Source organism: Esox lucius, chromosome 1 (assembly GCF_011004845.1).
Source record: "Esox lucius isolate fEsoLuc1 chromosome 1, fEsoLuc1.pri, whole genome shotgun sequence".
Lineage (NCBI taxonomy): Eukaryota > Metazoa > Chordata > Actinopteri > Esociformes > Esocidae > Esox > Esox lucius.
The window spans coordinates 34,577,655-34,603,891 of NC_047569.1; the positions used below are offsets into that span (position 1 = coordinate 34,577,655).

General features: G+C 44.2%; 1 protein-coding gene across 3 annotated transcripts in view; it reads right to left on the reverse strand.

Moving 5' to 3' along the window:
* Positions 1-16,709: 16,709 nt before the first annotated feature.
* Positions 16,710-26,237, reverse strand: part of arhgef12a (Rho guanine nucleotide exchange factor (GEF) 12a) — a 55,218-nt gene continuing 45,690 nt past the window's right edge. For 2 of the 3 annotated variants that reach the window (XM_034294019.1, XM_034293982.1), the window contains 13 exons: positions 25,907-26,021; positions 24,303-24,403; positions 23,918-23,995; positions 22,425-22,500; positions 21,477-21,644; positions 21,243-21,330; positions 20,924-21,001; positions 20,716-20,810; positions 20,302-20,532; positions 19,874-20,122; positions 18,867-19,087; positions 17,883-17,958; positions 16,710-17,732 (listed from right to left, as the gene is read on the reverse strand). In XM_034294019.1, coding sequence (XP_034149910.1) covers positions 17,722-17,732; positions 17,883-17,958; positions 18,867-19,087; positions 19,874-20,122; positions 20,302-20,532; positions 20,716-20,810; positions 20,924-21,001; positions 21,243-21,330; positions 21,477-21,644; positions 22,425-22,500; positions 23,918-23,995; positions 24,303-24,403; positions 25,907-26,021 — 1,587 coding nt within the window. In that variant the 3' untranslated portion in view covers positions 16,710-17,721. The remainder of the gene's footprint in view (positions 17,733-17,882; positions 17,959-18,866; positions 19,088-19,873; positions 20,123-20,301; positions 20,533-20,715; positions 20,811-20,923; positions 21,002-21,242; positions 21,331-21,476; positions 21,645-22,424; positions 22,501-23,917; positions 23,996-24,302; positions 24,404-25,906; positions 26,022-26,237) is intronic. The other variant, XM_034294001.1, reaches the window with a different exon arrangement.

Consider the following 26,237-nt stretch of genomic DNA (forward strand, 5'->3'; position numbering starts at 1 on the left):
CACATTCTGCTAAGCATCAGAGACAAGCCAACAGAGGGGGAAAAGCATGGAATGTGAATGTGGTGTAGAGAGCTAAATCCCTCTAGGTTCGGTCCCTGTCAGCCAAACAAGTGGGATTTTAAAAAGTGTTTAATATATGGGTAAACTGATACATTGTGAATTTGGCACAGACAGGGTCCTAGACGGACAGATAGTGAGCGCGGTAGAGAGCAGGAGACAGGGAGAGGTGTGTGGGAAGAGATCTGAATGGAAGGCTGCTGACGTGAAATCACACAACATCACCACAGTCAGGTGGCACTGTAACCCTGGAATGATATGATGTGAACACGAGAGCATGAACCAGCTCACAATAGATGACACATTTATACTGAAGCCAGGGAGCGGGTGTGTCCTTATTAAAGTATTGATTGAATGTGCTCACAAAGTAAAGGGGCAGTGAGTAAAAAGGGGTGAAGTTTAGTTGCATTTCAAATAAATACAGTGCCTTCAGAAAGTATTCCGACTGCTTCACATCCTCCACATTGAGTTGCGTTATAGACTTAATTTATAATTTATTGAGAAATATTTCCCATCAATCTACACACTATATCCCATAACAACAAATTTTAGCCAACCTTCTCTGGTGAAAAACACAGAAAATATCTTATATATATATATAAGTATTCATACCCGTTATTCAGTACTTTATAGAAGAGCCCATGGCAGTGATCCCAGGTTTTAGTCATTTTCGATGTGCCTCACCTGGATTTGGGCAGTTTCTCCTATTTTTTTCTTGTAGATCCTCTTGAGCTCTCTCAGATTGGATGGGGAGCGTCGGTGAACTGCTCAGTGGGATTCAAATCCAGGCATTGGATAGGTCACGCGAGGACATTCACAGCATTGTTTTGGTTGTGTTCTTCAGGTCGTTGTCGTGTTGAAAGATTGACTTTTCTCGCAGTCTGAAGCCCTGTGTTTTCTGGATCAGGTTTTCTTCAAAAACCTCCCCATATTTTTCTCTGTTCCTCCTTCCCTCAATCCTGTCCAGTCTCCCTGACCTTACTGCTAAGATCCAAAACTGTGTGATGGTTCCACCACCATGGGGATGGCATTAGCGAGTGCTGCCTTGTTTTTGCCAGATGTAGCACTTGTCATTCAGGTCTTATAGTTCAACTTTATTCTCATCAGACCAGAGAACTGTTTCCCAATCAATTCCAATCAATTGAATTTGCCACAGGTAGACTCCAATGAATCTCAAAGATGATAACAGGACCAGGATCAGTTTGCACCCAGTCTACAATGTCATGGCAAACAGTCTGAATACTTACGTATAAGAGGTTTTCATTTTAAATTGCACAACATAAAAAAATAAAAATGTGTTTTTGATTTGTCAGTATGAGTCATTATGTAGATTGCATTTATGAATGAAGTCTACAACACCACACCATGTGCAGAAAGGCACTGTATGTGCTTATGTCCGGAATATGCCTCCTTTATGTGTAGGGCATATTCTCTTGACCATTAACTGACACATGAAATGAACATTCTTTCATGACATTGTCTGTCACTTGTTACTGGGAACACTTCTTTGCTCTGAACCACACCTGATGGCAGAATCTAAGACCATTCCATATAATCACGGCAGTGCAGTGTGTTCATAAATATCCAAGTGGGCCTGCAGCCAAATATTTGTTTTTTGTGTTTAGACAAGCCGATGTTGTCCTATCGTGTCTGCTCTGTGGTGAAGTTTAAACAGTACAGCCCTGTACAGTAAAAATGAATGGTTCTGTTTTGTACCAAATAAAGATTACTTGTCTTAAACCATAGCAAAGACATTTTTGAATAAAGTAACCAGTTTTTAAGCGGTCCTATAACAAATCATGTTTATTAAAGTTCCAAATGGAATCTGTATTGTGCTATAAAGAACATTTTCCTGAAGCCTTTATGGAAAGTGTTTCCATACCAAATTCCAAGGTTTGTATTCCATATTCCATTCCATACAAACCTTTTACCATGTCTAAAGTTATTATAAGTTCATTTCAGAGGCTGTAAGGTAGCCTTGTCGTTTTTTTTCAATGTAATAGTACGTGAGATAGTTTTTTTATTATTAAATTTTTCTTACGATCTGATCATGCTACTCAATTTGATACTAACGTTTAATTGTGCCTTCTAATACATTATTTATGTTTCAGACCAAACTTGCCTCAAATGGTCTGTCCCGAATTGTTTCTCATGACAGCAGCCCAAAAGACGTTAGGTAGTTTTACTCAGTCAGCCTGAGCCTGGTACACTACACGAGATGGACAGAAACATAAAATAATATATATAAAACGCTTGTATGTGAGTGGGACAGAAAAAAGAAGGAAGGAGGAAAATAGCGTGAGGATACATATCTGTAATAGCTTACCGCCTGCAGCTATTTCCGAATATGATGGTTCGACAGTCACATAAGAACACGTTATCCCTGACCTGGACCATCACGAACGCCCACCAGACAGAGGTCAAGAAGACTCAATTCCATCATGTCGTTTTTCTAACCTCACACATTTTGATTACAATGACACCAGTGTTGATGATGATGGTGATAGCGCTAGCGACAGCGCTACTGTTCAGAAATTAGCAATGGTGAGGTTTACCCTCCCCTGGCTTCCCAAAAAAGCTCTGACTGTGTAGTGACACACAATAAAATTCCTGATCCAGGTATATGTGGGCTTCCCAGCTGACAGATAAGGAAAGGTGCAGCATAGTGAAAAAAGGAAGGTATATGAATGCACCTGATCATGATTAAGAAACTGTACACTTGAACAAAGTGGCAAAGTGCTTCCTGCTTCACTGTAGTTGCAGCTTATACGGCAGTATGTACTCTTCAGATAATTATTTTTAAACTAATTGGTGTACTCTACTGAAAGGGGCAGCAATGCAAGTGTCTTTGGAAGCAGCAGTTCCATTCAACTATAAAGAAAGAAGGTGTGTTCAAAATGTTGCCGTTATTGCTTTGATAAGGACAACAAAGTAAAAAATAGATGATGTTGGGGCCTCAACCAGTCTCTGCCTAGGGCCCTCAAATCGCTAAAACCGCCACTGGTAAGATAGTTAACTCTAATTGGTCCTCCTCGCCTGGAAACATTCCCCCCAGGATGTTGTTGTATTTTATCGCTCATCTGTCCTATTATACAGTACCAGTCCAGTCTAAAGAGTGAAAATTGTGTATAACTATTTATCTGGGCAGAAAATGTTACTTTGCTCAGCAATAAACACTGGACATGCATAACAATTGAATAAATACAAAAATACATAAATACAGTAAAAATGTAACAAGATATTCTTGTTTTGTCCATAACGTAATTGATATCTTGTGAGATGGTTAGAAAAAATGTCATGAAGTATGTCATAAAACTCCAAAGTGTGTCATAAAGCTCTTTCAAGAAACTGTGCAAGTGGAAGAAGAAAATACAGTGAAAGACCCCAAAATATATATCTCTGTATCTGATGAATAGTACCTAAAGGTGACTTTCTTCATGAACAACAGAAAATCCAGTCAAGGGCTTGTTAAAGGTCCGGGCAAAGTCATCTGGCACTAAACTGTGTTGTCCTGTTGACAAAACATCTCACAGGAATTGTGAACTTGTAAAGTCATGTTGCAGCTAGGAAACGAATGGATTTTCAGTCCCTCAGGGAAGTGAGCTTTAAGTACTGTTCTTCAGATGCAGAAATCTTTTTGGGTCTTCTCTTCAACATGGCGTCAAATCAGTCTCAAAACTAGCCTACGCAGTACAGTACACATTGAATGTGTATGAGTTTTCTTTTTACTAACCAATCAATAGCAATGTACCAAAAAGTTCAAGTGAGTACAGGTGGATTTTGGGAAGGGGAGAGTGAATTATGAAAACCACTGCCTTCCAATTGTCTGTTTCATTCCCTGTCCTCCCTTAATTTCCCATGTCACGCTTTGAATTAGATAACGTTCTTAGTTAACTTAGCTGGTAAAATACATTGAAATCCTCAACTAATAAAAAGATATCAACTATGCAAATGGTGAAATGTGAGAGATACTTCATCAGATGATGAATGTGACAGTGACAAGACTGTGACATCTATTTTCTTTAAGAGACATGTCCAATTATGGCAATCATAGTTCTGCTAAACATATTTAAAGTAACATTTGACCAGCTGTTATCAAAACTACAGTGTAGTCTACTATAGTGTTGCTATGTCATGTTGCTTGTGAGATTAATTTGTACCAGATCTAACGGAATTAAAACAGGCTTATTATCTCATGTTGAAGTTCAGATACGTTCCACACAACACTGTCTGTGAGCTTACAATGTTTATATTCTTGAGCGACTGCTTCTCTGTTCTCTCCACTGGTCGTCCGCGTCATAGACAACAGACATTGAGTGTCTCCACTGTCGACTTCAGTTTCTGCCACTAGATTTTTTTCTTCTGGAAATGCATACGTTTTGGGACTGTTCTGACACCTTCCTTCAAGGGCTTCTTCTACAGTTTAAGACACAAAAATAACAACCATATAAAAACCAGTCAGCAAAATTATTTGGTTATGAGAGTTCCTTTATTATTATTGTAGAGAAAACTCTAACAGAAAAGTAAAAAAAAAAAATGCCAGTAATATATTCATTATTACGGTGTTTACTCAAAATGCACATGCCATACTCTCAATCATTTCCATGAATGTAACTCTGAATTTGATTTTATTTACTTTATTTCCTATATTGTAGTAGAGCAGGAACCGGCAAGTAGGAATTTTATTTTGTGGTTTGCCTTGAATGTCATACATATGATCATTAAAAACGTTATATCTAGTTCCTCTTGAACACCTGGGGGTCCCTGAGGAGAGAACTGAAAACCACTGAATGATTTAGTCATCCATTCTCCATTTACATGAATTCATTTTCACAAGGTCACCGCGGCCACTGTCCAATAGAAGGCATTATGCAATGTCTTAATACAACACATTAAATGGAATGACACTCTCCCTCAGCGTTGCACAAAAAAGCTGTGTGCAATTCACCCCCAGCAAATATTATAATGAACCACCTCCTCCACAATTTACAACCCTTTTGTGAAATGCAAATAATAATTTAAGAGCTCAATGGTTCCTTGCGTTATAACCTGTCTTAAAAAAACTTTAGGAACCTTCAATTGTTGATGTGTTTCACCCTGAAGTATCTGTTTTATCAGTTAACGATTATGTTGACGCTAGATGACCTCGTCATTTCAATCCTTTAAGCACCTGCATGGGTTATGACAAAGCTAGCAAATACAAACTATACTTACAATACTTACTTTTTTATTATTTTATTATTATTTTTATTGTCGATATACAGCATATTCAGAAAATTAAGAGGCCACTGCATAGTTATCAGTTTATCTGGTTTTACTATTCATAGGTATGTGTTTGAGTAAAATGAAGAGTTTTGTTTTATTTTATAAACTACTGACAATATATTGTAATTTAGAGTATTTATTTGTAGTTGGTCAAAATAACCAAAAGAATATGCATTGTTTTCAGACCTCAAATAACGCAAAGAAAACAAATTCATGTACATTTTTCAACAACAAAATATAAATACAAATGATACCCTGATGAATGTGTAAGCTGAAGTGCGTTGTTTTTTATATGAACATTTTGCCAGTACATTAAAGGCTTTTTAACTTTAAATCTACATGAGTGACTTGAATAAAAAAAAAAATGCTATCCTGTGTAAATGTTTCTCTGTTTTCCATACCTGAGGCGCTCCTGCTACACCTTCGTTCCAAACAAAATACTAATGTTTTAACTTAGGAAGAGTTCAGAAACCAACATTTGGTGGAATAACCCTGATTTTTAATCACAGCTTAATCACTCTCCACCAGTCAGTCACATTGCTGTTGGGTCACTTTATGCCACTTCTGGCACAAAAATTTAAATAGCTCGACTTTGTCTGATAGATTGTGCCATTCATCTTCCTCTTGATCAAATTCAAGAGGTTTTCAATGAGGTTCAGGTCTGGAGATTGGACTGGCCATGACAGGGTTTTGATCTGGTGGTCCTCCATCCACACCTTGATTGACCTGGCTGTGTGGCATGGAGCATTGTCCTGCTGGAAAAAACTATTCTCAGAGTTGGGGAACATTGTCAGAGCAGAAGGAAACAGGTGTTCTTCCAGGATACCCTTGTACTTGATTAATGTGTCCTTCACAAAGACAAATCTGCCCGATTCCAGCCTTGCTGAAGCATCCCCACCATTTCACAGTAGGTGTGAGACACTGTGGCTTGTAGGCCTCTCCTGGTCTCCTGGACAGATTTTGGGCAAAGTTGAACATTTTATTCATCAGAGAAGGTGACCTTACTCCAGGCCTCTACGGTCCAATCCTTATGGTCTTTTGTAAACTTCAGCCTGGCTCTTCTTTGCTTCTCATTGATGAAGGGCTTTTTTCTAGCTTTGCACGACTTCAGCCCTGCCCCTAGGAGGCTGTTTTGAACCGTCCTCTCCGTTCACTTCACCCCAGCTGCTGTTTGGCATTCTTTTTGTAGGTCACTTGATGTCATCCTACAGTTGTTGAGTGACATTCAAATGAGCTGACGGTCATCTCGGTCAGTGGACAGTCGTTTTCGCCCTCTGCCGGTCTCTAGCTTCGTTGTCTCCAATGTCTGTTGCTTGACCTTGTTCTTATGAACCGCTGTCTTTGAAATGTTCAGGACGGAAGCAACCTGACACTCACTGTCTCCCTCTACCAATAAAGCAGGAATTGAACCACTCTTTTCCTCACTCAAAGCTTTTCTTTTCAATTATTTTGTCATGCTGAATAGTTATTGTTTTATTCAAATTACCTTTGAGGTATGACTTGCACAGTTTTTGCCATGGTTCTATTACAAGAGGATAGTGATGACCACAGCAGTGGTTTTTATACTTTTCCTTGTTAAATTAGATTTGGTTCAGGTAATAAACTAATCAGTACCTCATTAAGTAAAATGGTGTGTGCCTGTGTTGGAATTTAAGAGACACTAGAATGGAATGGCTGCAATACATTTTGAGATGCTGATTTAAGAAAAATTTGGATTGGTCACTTAATTTATTCCAGAGCTGAATGTGTTACTTAACTTCTGTTTTAGCAGAAACCCTGAGAATTGGAGAGATGGTCAATGACTTGGGGTGAATTTCCTTGCTGAAGGAAATATTTTTTATAGGGGGGGTTTGAGATAGTAACTAGTCCAATGCTCTTAACTGCCATGTATACCAACCATCCCTTTTTAAAAGGTTTACTTTAAATGTGCAATTACAAGGTAAAATGCACATTGTTGTTGGTTAAAACTGGCTTGATAACCTTCACACGCTGTATTAATCTGCATATCACTTACAACATATTTTTTTGGATGCAGAGATCAATAAAAATAGAGTTTGCATTAAACATGACTTCAAAGCTGCCTCAGACTAAGCCCAATTGATACATTTCATTGCAGTGGGGGATTTGGGCTAAGATGAATATACTGTATTCATCAGAGCATGGTCAGTTTATCAGTACAGGGTCCAGCACACACAGACAAATTAGCCACTGTGGACGATGGAAGTGCATAACATCCAGGATCTCCACTCATACACCTGGTGTTCTTGGTGGTGGTAGTGGTTGGATTGGTGTTGATGAAGTGATGGTGGGGGTTGTTGGGGTGGTATTGATAGGGGTGATAGTGAGGGTGATGGTGTTGATGGGGGTGAAGGTGGTGTTTGGAGTGGTGTTGATGGGGGTGATAGTGAGGGTGGGTTGGTGGTGTTGATGGGGGTGATAGTGAGGGTGGGTTGGTGGTGTTGATGGGGGTGATAGTGATGGTGATGGTGGTGTTGATGGGGGTGATGGTGGTTGTTGGGGTGGTATTGATGGGGGTGAAGGTGGTGGTGGTGTTGATGGGGGTGATGGGGGTTGTTGGGGTGGTATTGATGGGGGTGATAGTGGGTTGGTGGTATTGATGGGGGTAATAGTGATGGTGAGGGTGGTGGTACTGATGGGGGTGATGGTGTTGATGGGGGTGATAGTGAGGGTGGTGGTATTGATGGGGGTGATGGTGTTGATGGGGGTGATAGTGAGGGTAGTGGTATTGATGGGGGTGATAGTGGTGGTATTGATGGGGGTGATGGTGTTGATGGGGGTGATAGTGAGGGTAGTGGTATTGATGGGGGTGATAGTGGTGGTATTGATGGGGGTGATGGTGTTGATGGGGGTGATAGTGAGGGTGGTGGTATTGATGGGGGTGATAGTGGTGGTGAGGGTGGTGGTATTGATGGGGGTGATAGTGATGGTGAGGGTGGTGGTATTGATGGGGGTGATAGTGATGGTGAGGGTGGTGGTATTGATGGGGGTGATAGTGATGGTGAGGGTGGTGGTATTGATGGGGGTGATGGGGGTGATAGTGATGGTGAGGGTGGTGGTGTTGATGGGGGTGATAGTGAGGGTGGTGGTATTGATGGGGGTGATAGTGGTGGTGAGGGTGGTGGTATTGATGGGGGTGATGGTGGTGGTGTTGATGGGGGTGATAGTGAGGGTGGTCGTATTGATGGTGGTTGGAGTGGTGTTGATGAAAGTGATGGTGGGGGTGTTGGTGATATTCTATTTGCATCAGCTAACAGTATAGATTCATGTCCTCCTACAGACAGACAGCTGGCTAATGGCTCTTGCACTGTTCCAGTGTCAAGGCACAGAGGGAAAGAGAGAGTGTGACAAAGTCAGAGAGAGAGATGACGAGAGAGGGAGGGAGTGAGAGACATAGCAGGGCAAATCTTTACAGAGAGTGTTTGTAGACAACAGGGATGTTTGTAGACAACAGGGCTTCCCTGTGTTATTGTGTCACAAGCAATGTCTGATGATTCTTAACCCAGTCACACCCTAAGGTCTAGGTGCACAATGTCTGGGTTTCGCTGACTCTTACTGTATTGGGATCTGTCACTGTCTCCAGTTTGCCAAACATTGAGAAAGAGTCGAGTGGATGGGTGATCAGTGTTATTAAGCCTGGACGTCTTGTGCTGCAACTCTTGTGTTTTAATTTGTAAAAACTCACCTGAAGAAATAGTCCTGGAGTGATAGAGTGCTAGGGGTTACGAACTGAGATAGCGTGTTACGACTCATAAGCCGTTGTGTATCCTTCACACAGTATGGAACACCAGTTCAATTCTGTAGTTCGTTCTAACTACCGTTACAACACAAGGAAACCTTGTTATTACTGGCCCAAAGATCTCTGGAGAATGTCTCTCCATTGCCTTCGTTACTCAGAGACCTCTGGAGGTGTCAATCACTTGGTCCTGACTTTATTAGGGTTTACCCAGAGTAAAAAAAGGCTCTCTCTCGCAGGGATTTAATTCACGTTGAGAGTATTTGTAATTAGAGCACGGCATCTTGGCTGCAGGCGGGCAGCATGGCAGGCAGTGTTGGAGCTATCACTGAATATCCTTCTAAAGAGGAGGAAATGAAACCCCTGTTCCAGATCAGCCATTACATAAAAAAAGATGTTTAAAAAATAACCAGGGTAGATTTCAAGCTGGTGCCACAGAGAAAATATGAAAAGCATTTTCATGGGCATGGAAAAAACATATATTTGGCAATTGCTCATTCATCTTAATGGAAAGGGACTTAAAATGGCACCAGTGGCCATTCAGAGCGAGTGAGTGATAGCCTTCTCCAAGTGCCCTGCCAGTGGATGGATGTCTCCGTATGAGTCCAACGGCCACAATAAGCTAAAAGCAAGCATTTGTCAATGAGAAAAAACACACAGAGATCACATAGGATACAACCCACAGGGAACGCCAAGCCAACAATCAAACTAAAACCATACTAACAGCCTTCTCCCCTAGGTCCAGGCTCCACGTGCAGCATTATAGAAAATAAGACGAGTAGGTCAGTAGAATATTTGTATGTTCAGGGATGCATCCCTCTCCTCTCTATTAACCCCTGACAACACAGAACAAGGGCACGGCGCAGGTTAACACATACACGTACAATCTACACTGTAGACCCCACTGCCCTCTCAGTCAGCCTTCCCCAATGCACGCCAGGCCGTTTAGCTGGTGGGATTATCGCAACGCTCGGCTGAGGTAATTCCCTCCCGAGCTGAAGGGTGAACTTTAGGTAAGCGGTGCTGGTGGAGGGGGCCCTGGGGTGTTAGCCGTGTACTCAAACACTAGCCCATAAGATTATTTGCACCACCGCATCAGTGGCTTTTCTCCTGCAGATGCCCGAGATGCCGTCACACGCGCCAAACTGGCCGGCTGATCTTCCCGGATGTTCCGAGGCTTTAGTTTCGGCCTGCAGGCGGGTGCGGAGAACGAGGACGGGCAGACTAAAGAGTGATTCCTAATTCCGGTCAGACTCTTGGCTTTGTTATTCCCCCAGCCTCCATCCCCCCGGCGAATTCTCCAACAAGTCAACGTTGACATTAGCATCAGATCCATATTGATCACAGCTTGGTAGAGTGGAGCAAAGAAGCTGCAGGTAGATTAAATCAACTGACCCCGCTCCTTGGTCACCCCAGCCCTGAGACTCAACACAAGCACGCACGGCGCTCCTTTATCTCGAACTAAGCCCCCCTGGAATTTTTGGGGTTGGGGTAGAGGGGACGGGCTTGCCCTCTTTAACACACCAGGACACGTCCACCTGACTGGACCGCAGTCAAGTGTTTTCCTTTCCTCCTTCAGTGCGTGGCAGCTGAATACCAAGGGTGATAAACAGCCAATCAATCACAGCGCCGACCCTAATGGCCACGCAGTTAGAATCCTGCTGACCCTTGTTGCGAGTGTGAGGAGCAAGGATACGTCCATTGAATGCGAGAATGTCATTAGACAGCCGAGGTACCAAGGCACTGTTTAACTGAATGTAGCGATGCAACAGAAATCACTCAGAGGACGCGGACGCAACCAATATGTCTGGCTGCTTAATTATACCCCCAAAGACACACGTGCATGGAGACACACACACACACAAACACACGCAAGATGGCACAAGCTCTTCCTATTTCTGGTCCCCACAAACTTTGCAGTCTTTAATTGTTATTGTCTTTTGTATTACTAGCTCCAAAATGCGCTCCAGTATTATATCCAACAGTCAATCACAACTTTTGGACATCAGATTGGTCGTAAGTCATCCCTCTATGCTCCACTCTCCCACACAGGGCGGAAAACAACTGTGGTAAAAGCAAATGGGGCGGGGTCTGTTTCAACTACTCAGCATCATTGTTGACAATGAGCAGGGATGGAATCCCAAAAAGGCTTGTGCCCCACATCCTGGTCAGTTACCAGGTTCTGCCTACAAGGAATGGATCTCTTTGTGTCCTGCAGTCACAGGTGATAGCCCCATCTACCAGAGTTAGCTGAATTTGGTCCATGAAGTTTGACTTAGCCTTGCTCAATCTCATCCGTCTGTCCGACACTCTCTTCAAAGAAAAGTAAAAAAAAAAATATATATATACACATTTGCTTTCAACCTGGAATACCTCATATTTAAATGTAGACTCTTTTGCATTGCCTAAAAATTCTCATCAATCTTCCTCTGTATCCCTCTCAAAGCTGATCCCAAACTGACACTTATTAGGTTATTTGGATCCCGTATTCAGTCTGGGATCAGAAGTCAAAACACAACTTAATTATAATAGACTACATCTTTTTAATACCATGCATAGCATAGAACTATACCCAATATGCTTACACAACCAGCATTTGCACATCCAATTTGTATTATTACAGATATATAGCTCCGGCAAAAATTGAGGCCACTGCACCTATTTCTTTCCTTTCCAAAAAAGTTGAAAAGGAAAGTTTGAGTATTGAACAAAAGCGTTCAATTTGCAGTAGTCTCTTAATTTTAAGCCCTCCATTCCTCACTCAAAACCAACTTTTTTGGAAAGGAAAGAAAAAGCATCGTGGTCTCAGTTTCTGCCGGAGCTGTGTACTGCATATGTATAAGTTCATACACATGTAGTATACAAATACCCCATGTATAAGAAAATAAAATTGGTCTACATTTCTTAAAATATATATTTTTTTTATTCATACATTATCTTCTCAAAAACATTTCAGGATTATTGGCACCCCGGCCCAATTCTAAAAGGAGGATCTTCCCTGTGATGTTGTGGTGCTGTTTTACTTGGACTACATCAAGTACCAGGACATTTTAGGCCAAAACCTGCGCGCCTTTGCCAGGAGACTAAAACCAGGTTGTTGTTGGATCTGCCAGCAGGACAACGATCCAAAGCAAGCCTCCAAATCCTCAAAAAACTGGTTCACTGCCCATTGAGTCAAGCATCTGCAATGCCCATCACATTCCTTCACCTGAACTTAACTGAAAACCTGTTTTGAGATGAGGACCAAGGACTTTTCTGTGTTGAGATGAGGATCAAGGACTGTTCTGTGTTGAGATGAGGACCAAGGATTCTTCTGTGTGCTGAGATGAGGACCAAGGTCTCTTCTATGTGTTGAGATGAGGACCAAGGACTCTTCTGTGTTGAAATGAGGACCAAGGATTCTTCTGTGTGTTGAGAAGAGGATCAAGGTCTCTTCTGTGTGGTCTCCCAACTCATCAAACACTACGAGACTCAGATGTTATCTTCACAAAGTAGAAAATGCAAGAGTGACAATCATTTTGGCACCTGTGTTTTTGAATACCTATTTTTTGATTGATTACTTTTTTTCTCTCAGTTAAAGTTGTATTTTTCTTTGGACCATATTATCAAGCTTATGAACAATAAATACATTTTGTCAAAGCATTTCTTGTTCATGTTCATCTAATTCTGTATATAATCTAATCTTTCTCTCTACCTATCTATCATATCTAAGACATTGTAAGTTCATCAGTCATCAGGAACTCTTAAGTGGTCACCCATGACTCGTTGTTTCACAGGGATGAGGTGACAAGCCAAACTCCCCTTTTCATCTATCAAAATGGTCAGAGAACAATGTTGAAATGAGACAAAAGTTGACCTTGATAAAGTAGTTAATGGCTGTAAAAAAAAAGAAAATAGCTGCACGCCTGAAAACACCCATCTCTGCTATTAGGTCAATAATTACATTGATGAATGTGCCTGGAGGAAGAGGCAAGAGTATTGCCCCCACATACAGTGTGGAGAATGATTTGAGAAGTATAAAATTCTCCATGAATCACTGTTGAAAAGCAGAAATTGGGTGAATCTTAGGGTCACCAACTTTACACATCTATTCCTCCAGGTCTTCACAGAAATGTCTCACTCTCCACAGAATCAAGCTTCTCAATGGCCATCCGAGTCCTGTTATCTAAACCCCATTGAAAAGCTGTGGAGTGAACTTAAGATGTGAGTCCACAAGAAAGGACCAAGGATTTTGAAGGATTTGTAGAGGTTCTGTGTGGATTAATGATCTCAGATCCCTTGCTGTGTGTTCTCCCACCTCATCAAACATTTGAGAATACTCAGTGCTATTGTCTTGGCAAGTAATACATTCTGAGGAAGCCAAAAATCCTGACATGCTGTTGAGAGAAACATTCAAAATTAAAATGTTTACCTCAATTAAAAGTAAGGCCAAAGCTGATAATTTTTTCATACAATTTTTAGCTCATCTTTACTAAGTGGGCTAATGATTGTGAGCCCTGCCTACAGCAAACACACACACACACACACACACACACACACACACATCAGGCAACTCCTTGGCAACTGTAAGAGCGAAAGAGTGCCAAAAAGAAAGTGACATTGATTTCTGTACTGCCTCAATGGCGTGAGATGCCACACTTGACTAGCAGGTCCTGGAGGTCATGTGCACTAGACTGATCTACAGCCGACCCACAGCCCCAAATATCCGCCTGGACCTTTCACGACTGTGGCGAAGCATCAGACACGGTGTCATCTGAACGAATCTCTCTGTGATTCCTCACATCCACCATCTTGTCAGAACATAAGGTCCATTCCCCCGAACCTTCCTGTCCAATGATAAAAAAAAATTTTTATGACACATAGAGGCTGAAATGAAAGACTAATTGAGAAAGAGGCCCAGGCCTTTCCCTCCCACACCCTCCACTGAATGAGAACGTCGATGTCATGGACACCCCACAGGAAACGCAGCGCTATTCACTGGCCGTCGCCCACACGGCAGACTGGGTCTCCAGCGGGGAAGTTGCAGCGGTAGCAACATGGGACTGTGGGGTGTGCGAATTCCCCAGGGACCAGGGGAAGGATTCATCAGTCCCTCCAGTGGATTGATCTTCAGCGTGATCTGACATGGATTTCTTTGTGGCGTTGAGTTGTCCAATAGTGGTGGGGTTCGATCTAGGTACCTCCGCGGCATTCATTTTGATACACATAACGGACACCATCAGAATGTCTCTTCAGGTTATGAAGCATTCTAGACTAAAATCAAGCAAATTGTTTTTAACGCTCAAAACCTTTAACATGTAACACTGAATAGGCAATTTCAAGGCTAAAAATTATATTGGGTTTGACAGTTCATCCAGATAGCAAACTGCTTTCTCTGCAAGTAATTTGCCTCTGGTAAAAACGATCTGGGGTGCCTGAACTCACATAATTAAATGTAAAAAGAAACAAGAAAAACACTCCATAAATTACCATCCAAGTGGCTAATTCAATAAATCTAACTTTCAATTTCCTGCAGCTATCACTTTCATTAGCAGCTCATGTCCTGCAGTGGATTGTTACCAAATATTGTTTGAAAATATTATCCCTGAAGAGAACAGCTTTCCTAAAATAAAGTAATTCCAATAATACAAGAAAACGCTATTATTGATTATAGAAGGATAGTGCTCATACATTCAATAGAGAAATGCACTCCTCAGGACAAGTCCCTGGTGGTTGAATGCATTAATAAGTGCAGGGTTTGTAATTGTCAAGTCATTCTAAATGACTAAATGAAAGGCCATTCAACAGCCAGTGAGGCAACTGTTCAGTCCATGTCTGTATGTTCTGTAATAATCAGTTACTTAGGCAAAGACTGCTTTAAACCAGGTAGAGACGTGCACAGACACACAAACCCACATGCTTCCGTAAAATAACTGACGCGGCGAAGGTGTCAATATTATCAACCAGGTAAAAACCTGAACCACTTGAAAATGTTCTACCTGATCAGTCATAGAACCTGCTTCCACGTAATCTTAGGCACACTGGCAGAAGGGATGAGTCTTTCACAATGGCACAATGACTCAATATTATGCCAAGTAGTGGCATGAGGAAACAAGGCCTTGCCAGCAGCCCAAGCTGAAGTGACCTGTGCGAGAAGTGACTGCACATTCCTCTTTGTTTTCAGCACTTCAATTAAGTAATTGACAGGTACATGAGGAAAATGTGACAGTGAATTACAATCTCTCACCTCCCTTGCTATTTTCTTGGTCTACATTTCATTGCGGGAATGTCTTCAGAAAAGGCACATTTCAAGGGATGTTTCACTCAAAAGGGCTAAAATGAATTTGAGGCTTGCAGAGGATTTGTTTCTTCAACTCCAGCGACAGACGTAAAATCAACAAGTAATATGAGCACACCACCTAGAGTCTAGTCTACCCCCAAAATCCCTGATTGCTACACACGTCAAATATCTCACAGATGAATCTCCAGAGGACTCTGCAGTAGAAAGGTAGACAGCATGTATAGCCCTGCTTTGTCAAACCGATACCAAAATAAAATCTTTCATTTAATAATTTGACCTGACCAACATGAACTTGATAGCAATTTCAGGATGAACGGAACACTTTCATTCAGAAGCAGAAAACACTGATGTCATTGCAAGTTTCAGGGTGAGTCTTTATGCCTGTCTGCTAAGATGATAAAAGCCTGCCCCCTACTGGCATATGTCCAGCAACTGCATCTCCATAGCCCAGCCTGATGGGTTTGTTCTGGGTTCAATTATAAATGCATTGCTTAATATACCCAATGGTTTCCACAACAGAACAGTAAACATAGGTTAAAAACATTACTACCGTACATGGTTTAAAATCAAATTCCATTAACAGAAATGTAAAATGTTTCCATGATCTGACTTTTAAGACATTCTTTCATTAACTATCTACTCTGGACAAAAATGTAAAGGCAACATGCAACAGCCCCATGATTACTTTAGTGATGTAAGGTTCATATATGGAAATCTGTCATTTTAAGTAAATTAATTAGGCCACAATCTATGGATTTCACATTAAATAAAATTTTCTCACCCAGCTCATGAAACATATGAACATGAAACAATGCTTTACACATTGAATTTATATTTGTCTTCAGTAGTTCCTGGTGAAAACCATACTTAAAGGCTCCATTGACCAGCCCTAAATATTTCAGTGTGGGAAAATGGTGTTGAAAACAATCCCACAGCCACAGTGCTGTAAGACCTGCAGTCCAAATGACTCTAGGTTTCATTCAATATAATCCAGTTCATAATTTTAGTGCTAATCTACAGGGTAAGAAGTAAGCAAAGGTAGGAACATTGTGTCTATCCTGACATCAGATATTTTTAAGCTTTATTAGAAAGACTATGGGGTAAGATAAAGTCGTTGCTGTAAGAGCGCTACCAGATCCATTCTGCATCAGTACATGTGTACCGCAGACGGCAACTGGAACGCCTGGACACAAAGCCGAATCAAGGGGGAAAAACAACAACCTGAGCAGAGACAAGAAGAGGAAAAACAACAACCTGAGCAGAGACAAGAAGAGGAAAAACAACAACCTGAGCAGAGACAAGAAAAGGACCAAAGTAATAAGCCATGTAGAGCTTCCAAAATGTGTCATGGCATTTTTTGTTTTTTTAATTAAAGTTACGCGTAACATTCCAACTCAATAGTTTATAAATGTGTCACGTTATCAGCTGGAGCTGTCAGATTGATGGCACATCAGCAGCAGCACTGCATTTATTATGGGGGAGGAAGCATGACTGTCCAGGAAGACAAGGGAAACCAGGCGATACAACCCACACATGTGGGAGGGAGGAGTTTGAGCCAGGGGCAGAAATGCACTTTGGACCAGGACAGAGCCCCATGATTTTGCCATGCTGTTAAATACCATTGTGGGGGTTCAGGGTTTCGGGGTGGGGGGGGGGGGCTCCACGCCCACTTTTCAGTCCTCTCAGTCCAAGCATACTCCTCCTGTGTTACTATGGGATAGTGTGCGTGCTAACGCGGGTGGAGCAGCCGAAAAGGTGGCAGAATGGCAACAGCGACAAAAAAAATGCATGCAAACAAAATTGGAGAACACACACAAAAAAAGAAAATAAATACATCTTGGGATAAAAAAAGAAATCTTAATACATTATCTTAAAATGTTCAATTTTCTTGTTTCTTGTGTTTTATATATTCTAAACACACAGCTTTGTACATTTTGGTACAGTTCTCCTTGCAGGGAGAACTAGGAGTATACAGGAAGGTGGCGGGGGGGGGGGGGGGGGCTCTGGGCTACCCACAGCCATTGGAGTGGGGGCACACAGGAGGGGAGGGAGGGGGGTCAGGGCTAGGGGGAGGGCAAGCAGGGATGCATTTAGGGACAGTCCCGCCTCCCTGATTGCCATGTGCTGACGGAGGGGCCAGGGGGACAGCTCCGGAGAAACCCCCCTCCCTCAGGCGCTCTCTCGCTCCGTCTCTCAGGGAGAATCGCGGTGGGAGGAAGAAGGAACTCAGCAGGTGAGTGCACAAGCTAATAGAGGACATCCGGGTCAAGGAGACAGCGGAGAGGCAGAAATCAAGTCCTCCGCCGTCACGTCATCGCTTCCAGCCTGATACAGGGGCCGAGGAGGGGGGGCAGGAGTTCCACGACTATCTCTTATCTAGGAAGGAGATGATAACAGAGAGGCGGTCAGACTATAAACAGTAACTCAGCTGTCACGCCTCACATGCTCATGGGTTTGCAATGCATTCGGAGCGAGAAGGGGCGAGAGGAAGAGTGAGAAAGAGCGAGGGGACAAGAGCCCTATCACCTTTGTTATCGTCCGTGTCTGTGGAGGACCTGGCTGGCCTTTGGCGTAGTAGGCTGTAATACTTGGCCTCCACCTCCTGAGAGACAACAGCAGAGAATGAAACGGTCTGTAACAGGAGCTGACAGGCATTATCATGACATGCCAAATGTATAGAGAAACAGAACATATGGAAAGGACACTTGGGCTGCCTTCACACAGGAAAACCAATTCTGACCTTTCTCCAAATGGTTAGACACTAATCTCATCTAATCCCTCACCAAGACCAATTTGCGGGAAACAAAAATCTGACGGCCTTTTGGTGTAAAAACACCTATAGAGGACAATCAACATCACTAAGGCTTTGCAGTTCCAACATTTGGTTTTTTATCTATCAGACGCTTCTATACATTTTAAATATGTGAGCCAACTTTCATTTGGGCTTTACGCTTAAGGCGCCATCGTCTACATGAGTGCAGAGACCACAATATGGATGTGCATTAAATGCATCATCGTTCATTACTTAGTTTCAAGCCAGCTGGCACTCTTTGAAGTCTTATATATACACATTTCTGATTAGCTATCACAGGGATGTACAGGAGACTGATGAGGCCTTCCCGTCTAGGGCAAACCCAGCGGGTTCCGTCAAGGGGCAAACCCAGCGTGTCCCGTCAAGGGGCAAACCCAGCGTGTCCCGTCAAGGGGCAAACCCAGCGTGTCCCGTCAAGGGGCAAACCCAGCGGGTCCCGTCAAGGGGCAAACCCAGCGGGTCCCGTCAAGGGGCAAACCCAGCGGGTCCCGTCAAGGGGCAAACCCAGCGGGTCCCGTCAAGGGGCAAACCCAGCGGGTCCCGTCAAGGGGCAAACCCAGCGGGTCCCGTCTACAGCTATACCAGGATATCCCAAACCAATCAATGATACTATTCAAAACCTAAAATTAATTGAAACACACCCCCCCAACCCCCCCCCCACCCTAATATATTCACTAGCCATCTATGCCCTGGTGTACCTTGAGGTGGTTGAGGTTGGTCTGCAGATTACGGAGGTAGGACAAGACCTGCGGGCTGAAGCCTGAGACGCCGCCTGCCTGCGAGGTGGAGGAGAACCTCAGGCTGATCCCAGAGTCCCCTGCCCCACACCCCCGCGAGGCGCTCAGCTGCTTCCCCTGGAGGTCATCGTCCGTGCTGCTTTCCCTTGAGCCCCCGTAGCCCTCCAGAACCAGGTAACCTGCTGGGAGGCAAAGCCACGGTCCCAGGCATTAGGAATCCAACAAACAGAACAAACCCATTGAACAAGCCCAGGCTCGTATATGTTTTCTGTGGCAAAATGTTCTGCTAAGGCATGCCCTAATAAATATGATTCGGCTGTACAGCACGTATCTGAACAGAAGGCTGTTAAAGCTAGATTTATCTGGCGCAGGGCTCTCTAATGCATGAGAACCTAAGGGTGATGGACCGGCCTGATGAGGCAGGATTAAGCAGCCGTCTATGGCAGCATTACCTTAACTATACTGACCAAAACACACCAGCAACAACATAACCATTCACGTTATTCTGCCAGAAAATATTGAAATCCACTCTCACAGACTGGCATATGACCTACTAAAATGAGTGCTCTTATTTGCTCCATGGTAGGCAGTGACCACTTTGGCAAAGACACAGGATAAAAGAAGCCGCTGGCGTGAGACATTGCTACGAATCACCGATGATCAATCAGAGCAATCTAACACGAATCAAGTAGCCGCTACACTCAGAGATATCCTATATATTTTGGATTGTCTCATCTTACCACTATAATGAGTTGAGCTTCTTTTTTTATTGCGAATGACAATAGCCTAGATCCTCAATTTAGCCTGATTAGAAATACATTCTACAAAATCCACCCCTGAATAGTGTGTAGATAAAGAACAAAATGCCATTCTACCATGATTCCGTACGTCCAGCGGAAATGAAACCGAATGCCTGACAGGCCGCAAAGATCAGGATAACTGGCACGCCTGCACGCCCGTAAACTCACCGTAATCCTCAGAAGACTCGAAGAAGCCCGTGTCCCCAGACGCCAGGTCCTGTGACGGGTCTTCCGGGTGGCAGGCGTGGCCCGTCCTACCGGAGCCGTTCTGCACCGCCACCCGGGCCCGACTGTCCACGGGGGTTCTCAGGGACGTGGTCCGGAGGAGGCGCCCGCCGCCCGAGGAGGCGCGCCCGGCTCGTTCGCTGTCCTCCTGCGACATCAACTGGGTCACCAGGACCTGCTTGAGCGCCGACACTAGGGAGAGCAGTGTGGGTGGAGGGGGGGGGGGGTACATTAGGACTGGCGGATGAGTCTGCACAGTGAACCCAGTCCCCTCCACAGAGACAAGCAACAGTAGGGCCGAGGACCATTTCAAACAGAACCTAAGGTTGGCCGTCCAGACTTCAGACCTTGGTGACTGTCTCTGTACTCACACGTCTTCAAGGCGTCGTCGGCTCTGGAAGGACCAAAGCCCAGGGCGTCCGATTCGACAAACCCGTCTACGGTCACCGGGAAGGGTAGCCTTTCCACGAAGACCGGCTCCCCGTAAAGCCCGTTGTCCCTGCTGGCCTCCTCCTCTTCCACCTCGGGCTTGAGTCCTTCAAGGCTGGCGCTGTCCAGAGACGTGTGCAACACACCGCTGGAGGCGGGGCTACCATCTTTATCTGGGGGAGGGACGGCCAATCAGACGGGGTGGACACATGAAGGGAGTACGTTTCATTGGACAGAAGCCATTAAAATGAGCCTTAAAGTGACAGGCTCCGTCCCCACGGCGCACTACACAACACCTTCTGAAGAACACCCGGTCAAACACCCGGATCCCTCCCAACGTGGGAACACAGACACACCTGTTGACAGGTTGCTTCCGCTGGAGACGCGTTCCGGGTCCTTGCCAAGTCGGCCTACGCGTTCGGTGATGGTCTCCACGCCGTCCCTCTCGCCACTAACACGGGGGGAAGAGAGAGACCATGTGGTCAGGCCCGGGACAAGCACGGTCATCACCGAAGACATTATTTTCCCACACCATTAAAAAATAAAAAATAAAAAAATACGTACTCAGTCTGGGGTAAGGGGATGACGCTGTGCGGCTTTACTTTCATGGCGTCCGCTCTCTGGGTGATATGGCGCTGCCACCTAGTAGACGAAGGGTCACGTGACAGACAGAGGGATACAGACAGACAGGACAAACAGGCAGAGTTGAGCAGACTGAGGGTAACAGGTTACCATGACAACAGAACTAGAATCAGAAAAGCCCACCTTCATTGCTAAACTCAATCATTTAGATAACCCAGGGGCAACCTAATGCTACTCCAGTTAATTAAGGAATATACAAACACGTTCAAGTAACTACGAAACCACTGTCAAGCAAACTCACATTCTTTGCTCTGACACCGTCTGGGCCATCAGCTCGTAGATCTGGGCACCGTTTTCCGACATGGAGAGCACAAAGAACGACTTGTTGTCTGTTGGGAGATTGAGCGAAAGTGAAACAGGGTCCTACACATTTCAACAGAACACCTGCACTGGACATAAAAAGGGCAGTGGCATTTCTACAGGATCACAGGCTCTGCCGGGGAACTGAATGGATGTCACCGGCACAGTGACTCACCAGTGGCTACGGAGCGCACCAGCACAGTGTTGAGCTTGATGATGGGGCTGAAGATGTGCTTGGTGTCCGCGGTGCCCGACAGGTTCTTACTGTGGCACTTAAGGATGAGACGCTCGTCCTGCTTCTGCAGCAGCACCAGGATGTCCTCCAGGAGCAGCGTGTACAGCTCTGAGTCCAGACAGGAACAGGGGATTCACACAGAACTGAGAGGAACGCCCCAACTGACACAGAACTGAGAGGAACGCCCCAACTGACACTGACACAGAACTGAGAGGAACGCCCCAACTGACACTGACACAGAACTGAGAGGAACGCCCCAACTGACACGGACACAGAACTGAGAGGAACGCCCCAACTGACACTGACACAGAACTGAGAGGAACGCCCCAACTGACACAGAACTGAGAGGAACGCCCCAACTGACACAGAACTGAGGAACGCCCCAACTGACACAGAACTGAGAGGAACGCCCCAACTGACACAGACACAGAACTGAGAGGAACGCCCCAACTGACACTGACACAGAACTGAGAGGAACGCCCCAACTGACACGGACACAGAACTGAGAGGAACGCCCCAACTGACACTGACACAGAACTGAGAGGAACACCCCAACTGACACTGACACAGAACTGAGAGGAACGCCCCAACTGACACGGACATTGGAGATGCAGCCGAACTGCAGAACCACTACAGGGCAACCACTGCGTTCAGTCTAGAAAATTATTAACTACAGGCTACAACTACTCATATGAGTCAATAAAAGCTGCTTCTGCCATGGTTTCCCCAAACACAGAATGAGATGGGGGTCTTGTTGATAAAGCCAAAGGGTTTCCCCCGACCATGTGAGCAGACAAGCAATTAGACCAGGCTGTGGTTGTAGTCTGAGGTTTACTGTGTGAAGTCACAGTGGTCAGGGAAAACCCACATGAAGGACAGAGGACATACCAATGGTCTTATCCTTGTTGACCTTCCATGACAGTGGTCCTTCATGGACCATCTTCTTCTTGGTCAGGTCCAGGTTCTGAGAGAGGGAGGACAGGTCTTAGGTCAGATCACACACACACATCCTTATTAGGGTTACTTGAGCATTAGAGCTCTTCTTGATCATTGATATTCTGGTCAATTCTAAATTCACACCGTATTTTAACATTTGGTCACAAAGAGCATGGGTTGGGTGATTTCTATGTACTTTCTGAACATCAACTTGCTCATAATCATCATTTGCACCATTTCAGAGTGTCTCGACCTTTTAGTCGGGGAAATGCAAAACAAATCCAATTAAATCAAATGTTTAAGCCACACTGGGTCTTCAGGTCCATGACCTTAGATCAGTGATGAATCCACTTGGCAGGAGGAGGGCTCTTGTGTGCAACAGGGAGAAGCAATGGAATGCAAGCGTCACAAAAACTGTTGAAATTGTGAAAACATGTCTAACCTACCAGTGTCTATCAATAACAATTAACCTATTTGGCCTGATACGCTCTGTCTCCTACCAAAATCTCCGTAAGAGTAAAACCAACTCGCCAGACATCTCACCATGATTTATTTATGGTTACATTTTTCTCAGCACATTAAAAGGAGTGTTGATAACCTTAAATGAAGGATGTGTGCTAATTACCACTAATAACATGAAATACTCCTCCGATGTTACTATAAAACCTTTGTAGAAAGATATTGCAACAAAAGCACTACATTGCAGAGAAAACCTTTGGGGACAAAGTTGGTTAACATCTTAAGCGGGTTGAAAAGTCAATATGCAGATTGTTGGCACTTAAGCAAGTCTTAACTTGGTCAAAAAGCCTATCCAGCACAGGAAGCCTGGGAAAGCCTGTGGTAAAAAACAGCCAAGTAGGGGCGGAAACCCACCATGAATTACTTTAGCCTTGCTTGGGCTGGTGCTCATTTGGGTGAAACAACAAATGATGATGGTTGAGAATTAAAACGTCATGAAAACATATCCCTGTTTTAACACTTGGTGTATGAAGCAGATGCTTTGGGAGCTATGGATACATTAGACTGTTTATTCATATTAAACAATATAGACAACAAACAAACAGAATAATAAAATTTTCCATGTGGTTCATTTAAAGGGCAATTTGTTCAGAACATTATATTTGTGTAAATTCACTACTTAAAATAATAATGGGAGACAAAAGGCACGTTCACCAGGGAACAACCTATTTAGTTCCAGTTTACAAAAAGAAATGCCTTCACCCCAAAGAATGAAGCTGTAGGGCTTAGTCAATTTCCAGTACTACAAAGGGATGTAGAAAAAAACAATCCATCCCCCTTCACAAAAATCTTTGACAAGCAAGCAAAAACAAACGCAAATACTACTTAAAAAAACTAAATAAATCACCATTGAATTAAGCGAGTACCAAACTGTCTTTTTTTTTTTTAACTGTAGGTACATGAAGATGCTGTATCGAACACCTCACCTTGAGCTCTGAAATCACAGGGTTCTCTGTCTGCTTCAGAGACGAGAGGTCTAAACGTCGCTGGTAGTCCTCCAGCCTCTGTGGAAAGTGAGACAGCGGAAGAAAAAAAAATAGAAGAGACAAAGAAAAAGAGGGAGAACAGACAGAAAAACAGCTGTAAGCTGGATGCTCTGCTGCTACTGGCACTATTAATTACACACTAACCAAGGGACACAAACCCAATATGCTCCCATGCAATCAATCAACTGCCATCATCTTTGTTTTCTCTCAGAGGAACCGGGAGGAGCGTTTTGAGTAGACCCGAAGCCCTCCGGGCCCGGGGTTTAACGAGATAGGGGAAACACTGCCGTTCCCTCATCCCAGACGAGGTGAAATCACAGCCCACCTGTTTGTTTTCAGACTCCTTCACAGCTTGGTTAACATGGTTGAGGATCCTCCTGCAGCAGTCGCCTGCCTTCTTTACCTTGTCCTTCTCTGCCAAGTCGTCTGAAATGAAAAGACGTCTGGGTGAGACGAGGCGGAAGAAACCAGAGCTGCCTCGGCGGGAGACTGGCCACTGACTGGCTGTTACGTTGCACCCAGTAAGACACGATCATATTTAGAAAGAGCATAATGTTCGATGACAATTACATCCCTTAATAGCTGGTTATACTTTTTTTTTTTTTTGCAAGGGCGATGAAACAAACAGCAAATATTAAGAACAGTATCACCCAAATAATGACAAACCATTTCCCAAAATGTGCATTAGCTCTCCCGGATAAGGCAGAAATTGTAGCGTCCGTTTTACCGAAAGCACGTCGGTAATTCACTAATGTTTGGCATGCTGCCACTTAACCGGTCAGTGAAAAGGGCTGGGTCCAGACGACGAACGTGCGTCAACTCCTGTTGCATGAACAAGTGATGAGCCAGCTGGGGGGGGGGCTTTTAGAAGACGTGTTGTCCCCCCCCAGCTGGCTTTTAGAAGTCGTGTTGTCAGGGCTTCCTCTTACTACCTAATAAGACCAGGTCAACTGTTAGTCGACGTCAGCAGGTCATTCTGTTTCCGTGCGTCATACACGGATTTGGCCGTTCCTGTTCACGCCGAGGCGTTTCACTACGCAGAAAAAAAAGACTGTGAATACAGGGGTGGCTACAGTGCCAGGAGAAACACCACTGGAGTGTGTCGTTGCAGAAGGACTAAGCTGTAATTAATGCTGCAGTGAGCACATCGCACAGCATCCCTGTGACAGGCCGGTCCCTTCGGAACCTAGTGTCACTAGCACCCAACATAAACAGCCCAGGACCCCGTCTACACTACCAGGCTATAAACAGAGCCCAGGACCCCGTCTACACTACCAGGCTGTAAACACAGCCCAAGACCCCGTCTACACTACCAGGCTGTAAACACAGCCCAAGACCCCGTCTACACTACCAGGCTGTAAACACAGCCCAGGACCCAGTCTACACTACCAGGCTATAAACAGAGCCCAGGACCCCGTCTACACTACCAGGCTGTAAACACAGCCCAGGACCCCGTTTACACTACCAGGCTATAAACACAGCCCAAGACCCCGTCTACACTACCAGGCTATAAACAGAGCCCAGGACCCCGTCTACACTACCAGGCTGTAAACACAGCCCAAGACCCCGTCTACACTACCAGGCTGTAAACACAGCCCAGGACCCAGTCTACACTACCAGGCTATAAACAGAGCCCAGGACCCCGTCTACACTACCAGGCTGTAAACACAGCCCAGGACCCCGTTTACACTACCAGGCTATAAACACAGCCCAAGACCCCGTCTACACTACCAGGCTATAAACACAGCCCAAGACCCCGTCTACACTACCAGGCTATAAACACAGCCCAGGACCCCGTCTACATTACCAGGCTATAAACACAGCCCAAGACCCCGTCTACACTACCAGGCTATGAACCAGACTGGGACAGCTCACTTTCCTTCCGCATTCTTAAAAGTGAACAGAGACAGACAGGTGACAGTTTAATACCAGTGTATTTGACAATGCTCTCCAGTAGCAGTGGATACTTGGTGAGCCTCTGCATCTCCACAGGAATGATGTCCTTTAGCTGGAGTCTTCGACACAGTCTGTTACTCTCAGCTTCCTGCGTGCCACACACAAGCACACACATACAAACACACACACACACACACACACACACATTTTGAGAGTAACAACAGAAACTTCTGCCTTCAAAGGGTCCATTTTAAAACACACTTTTAACGTACATCATTAAAAAACATTTCATTTGAAATTTCACTTCTAAAGAACAGAATATATTTAAATGGTATCGTTCAACCATTCTTTCTAAAAAAAAATA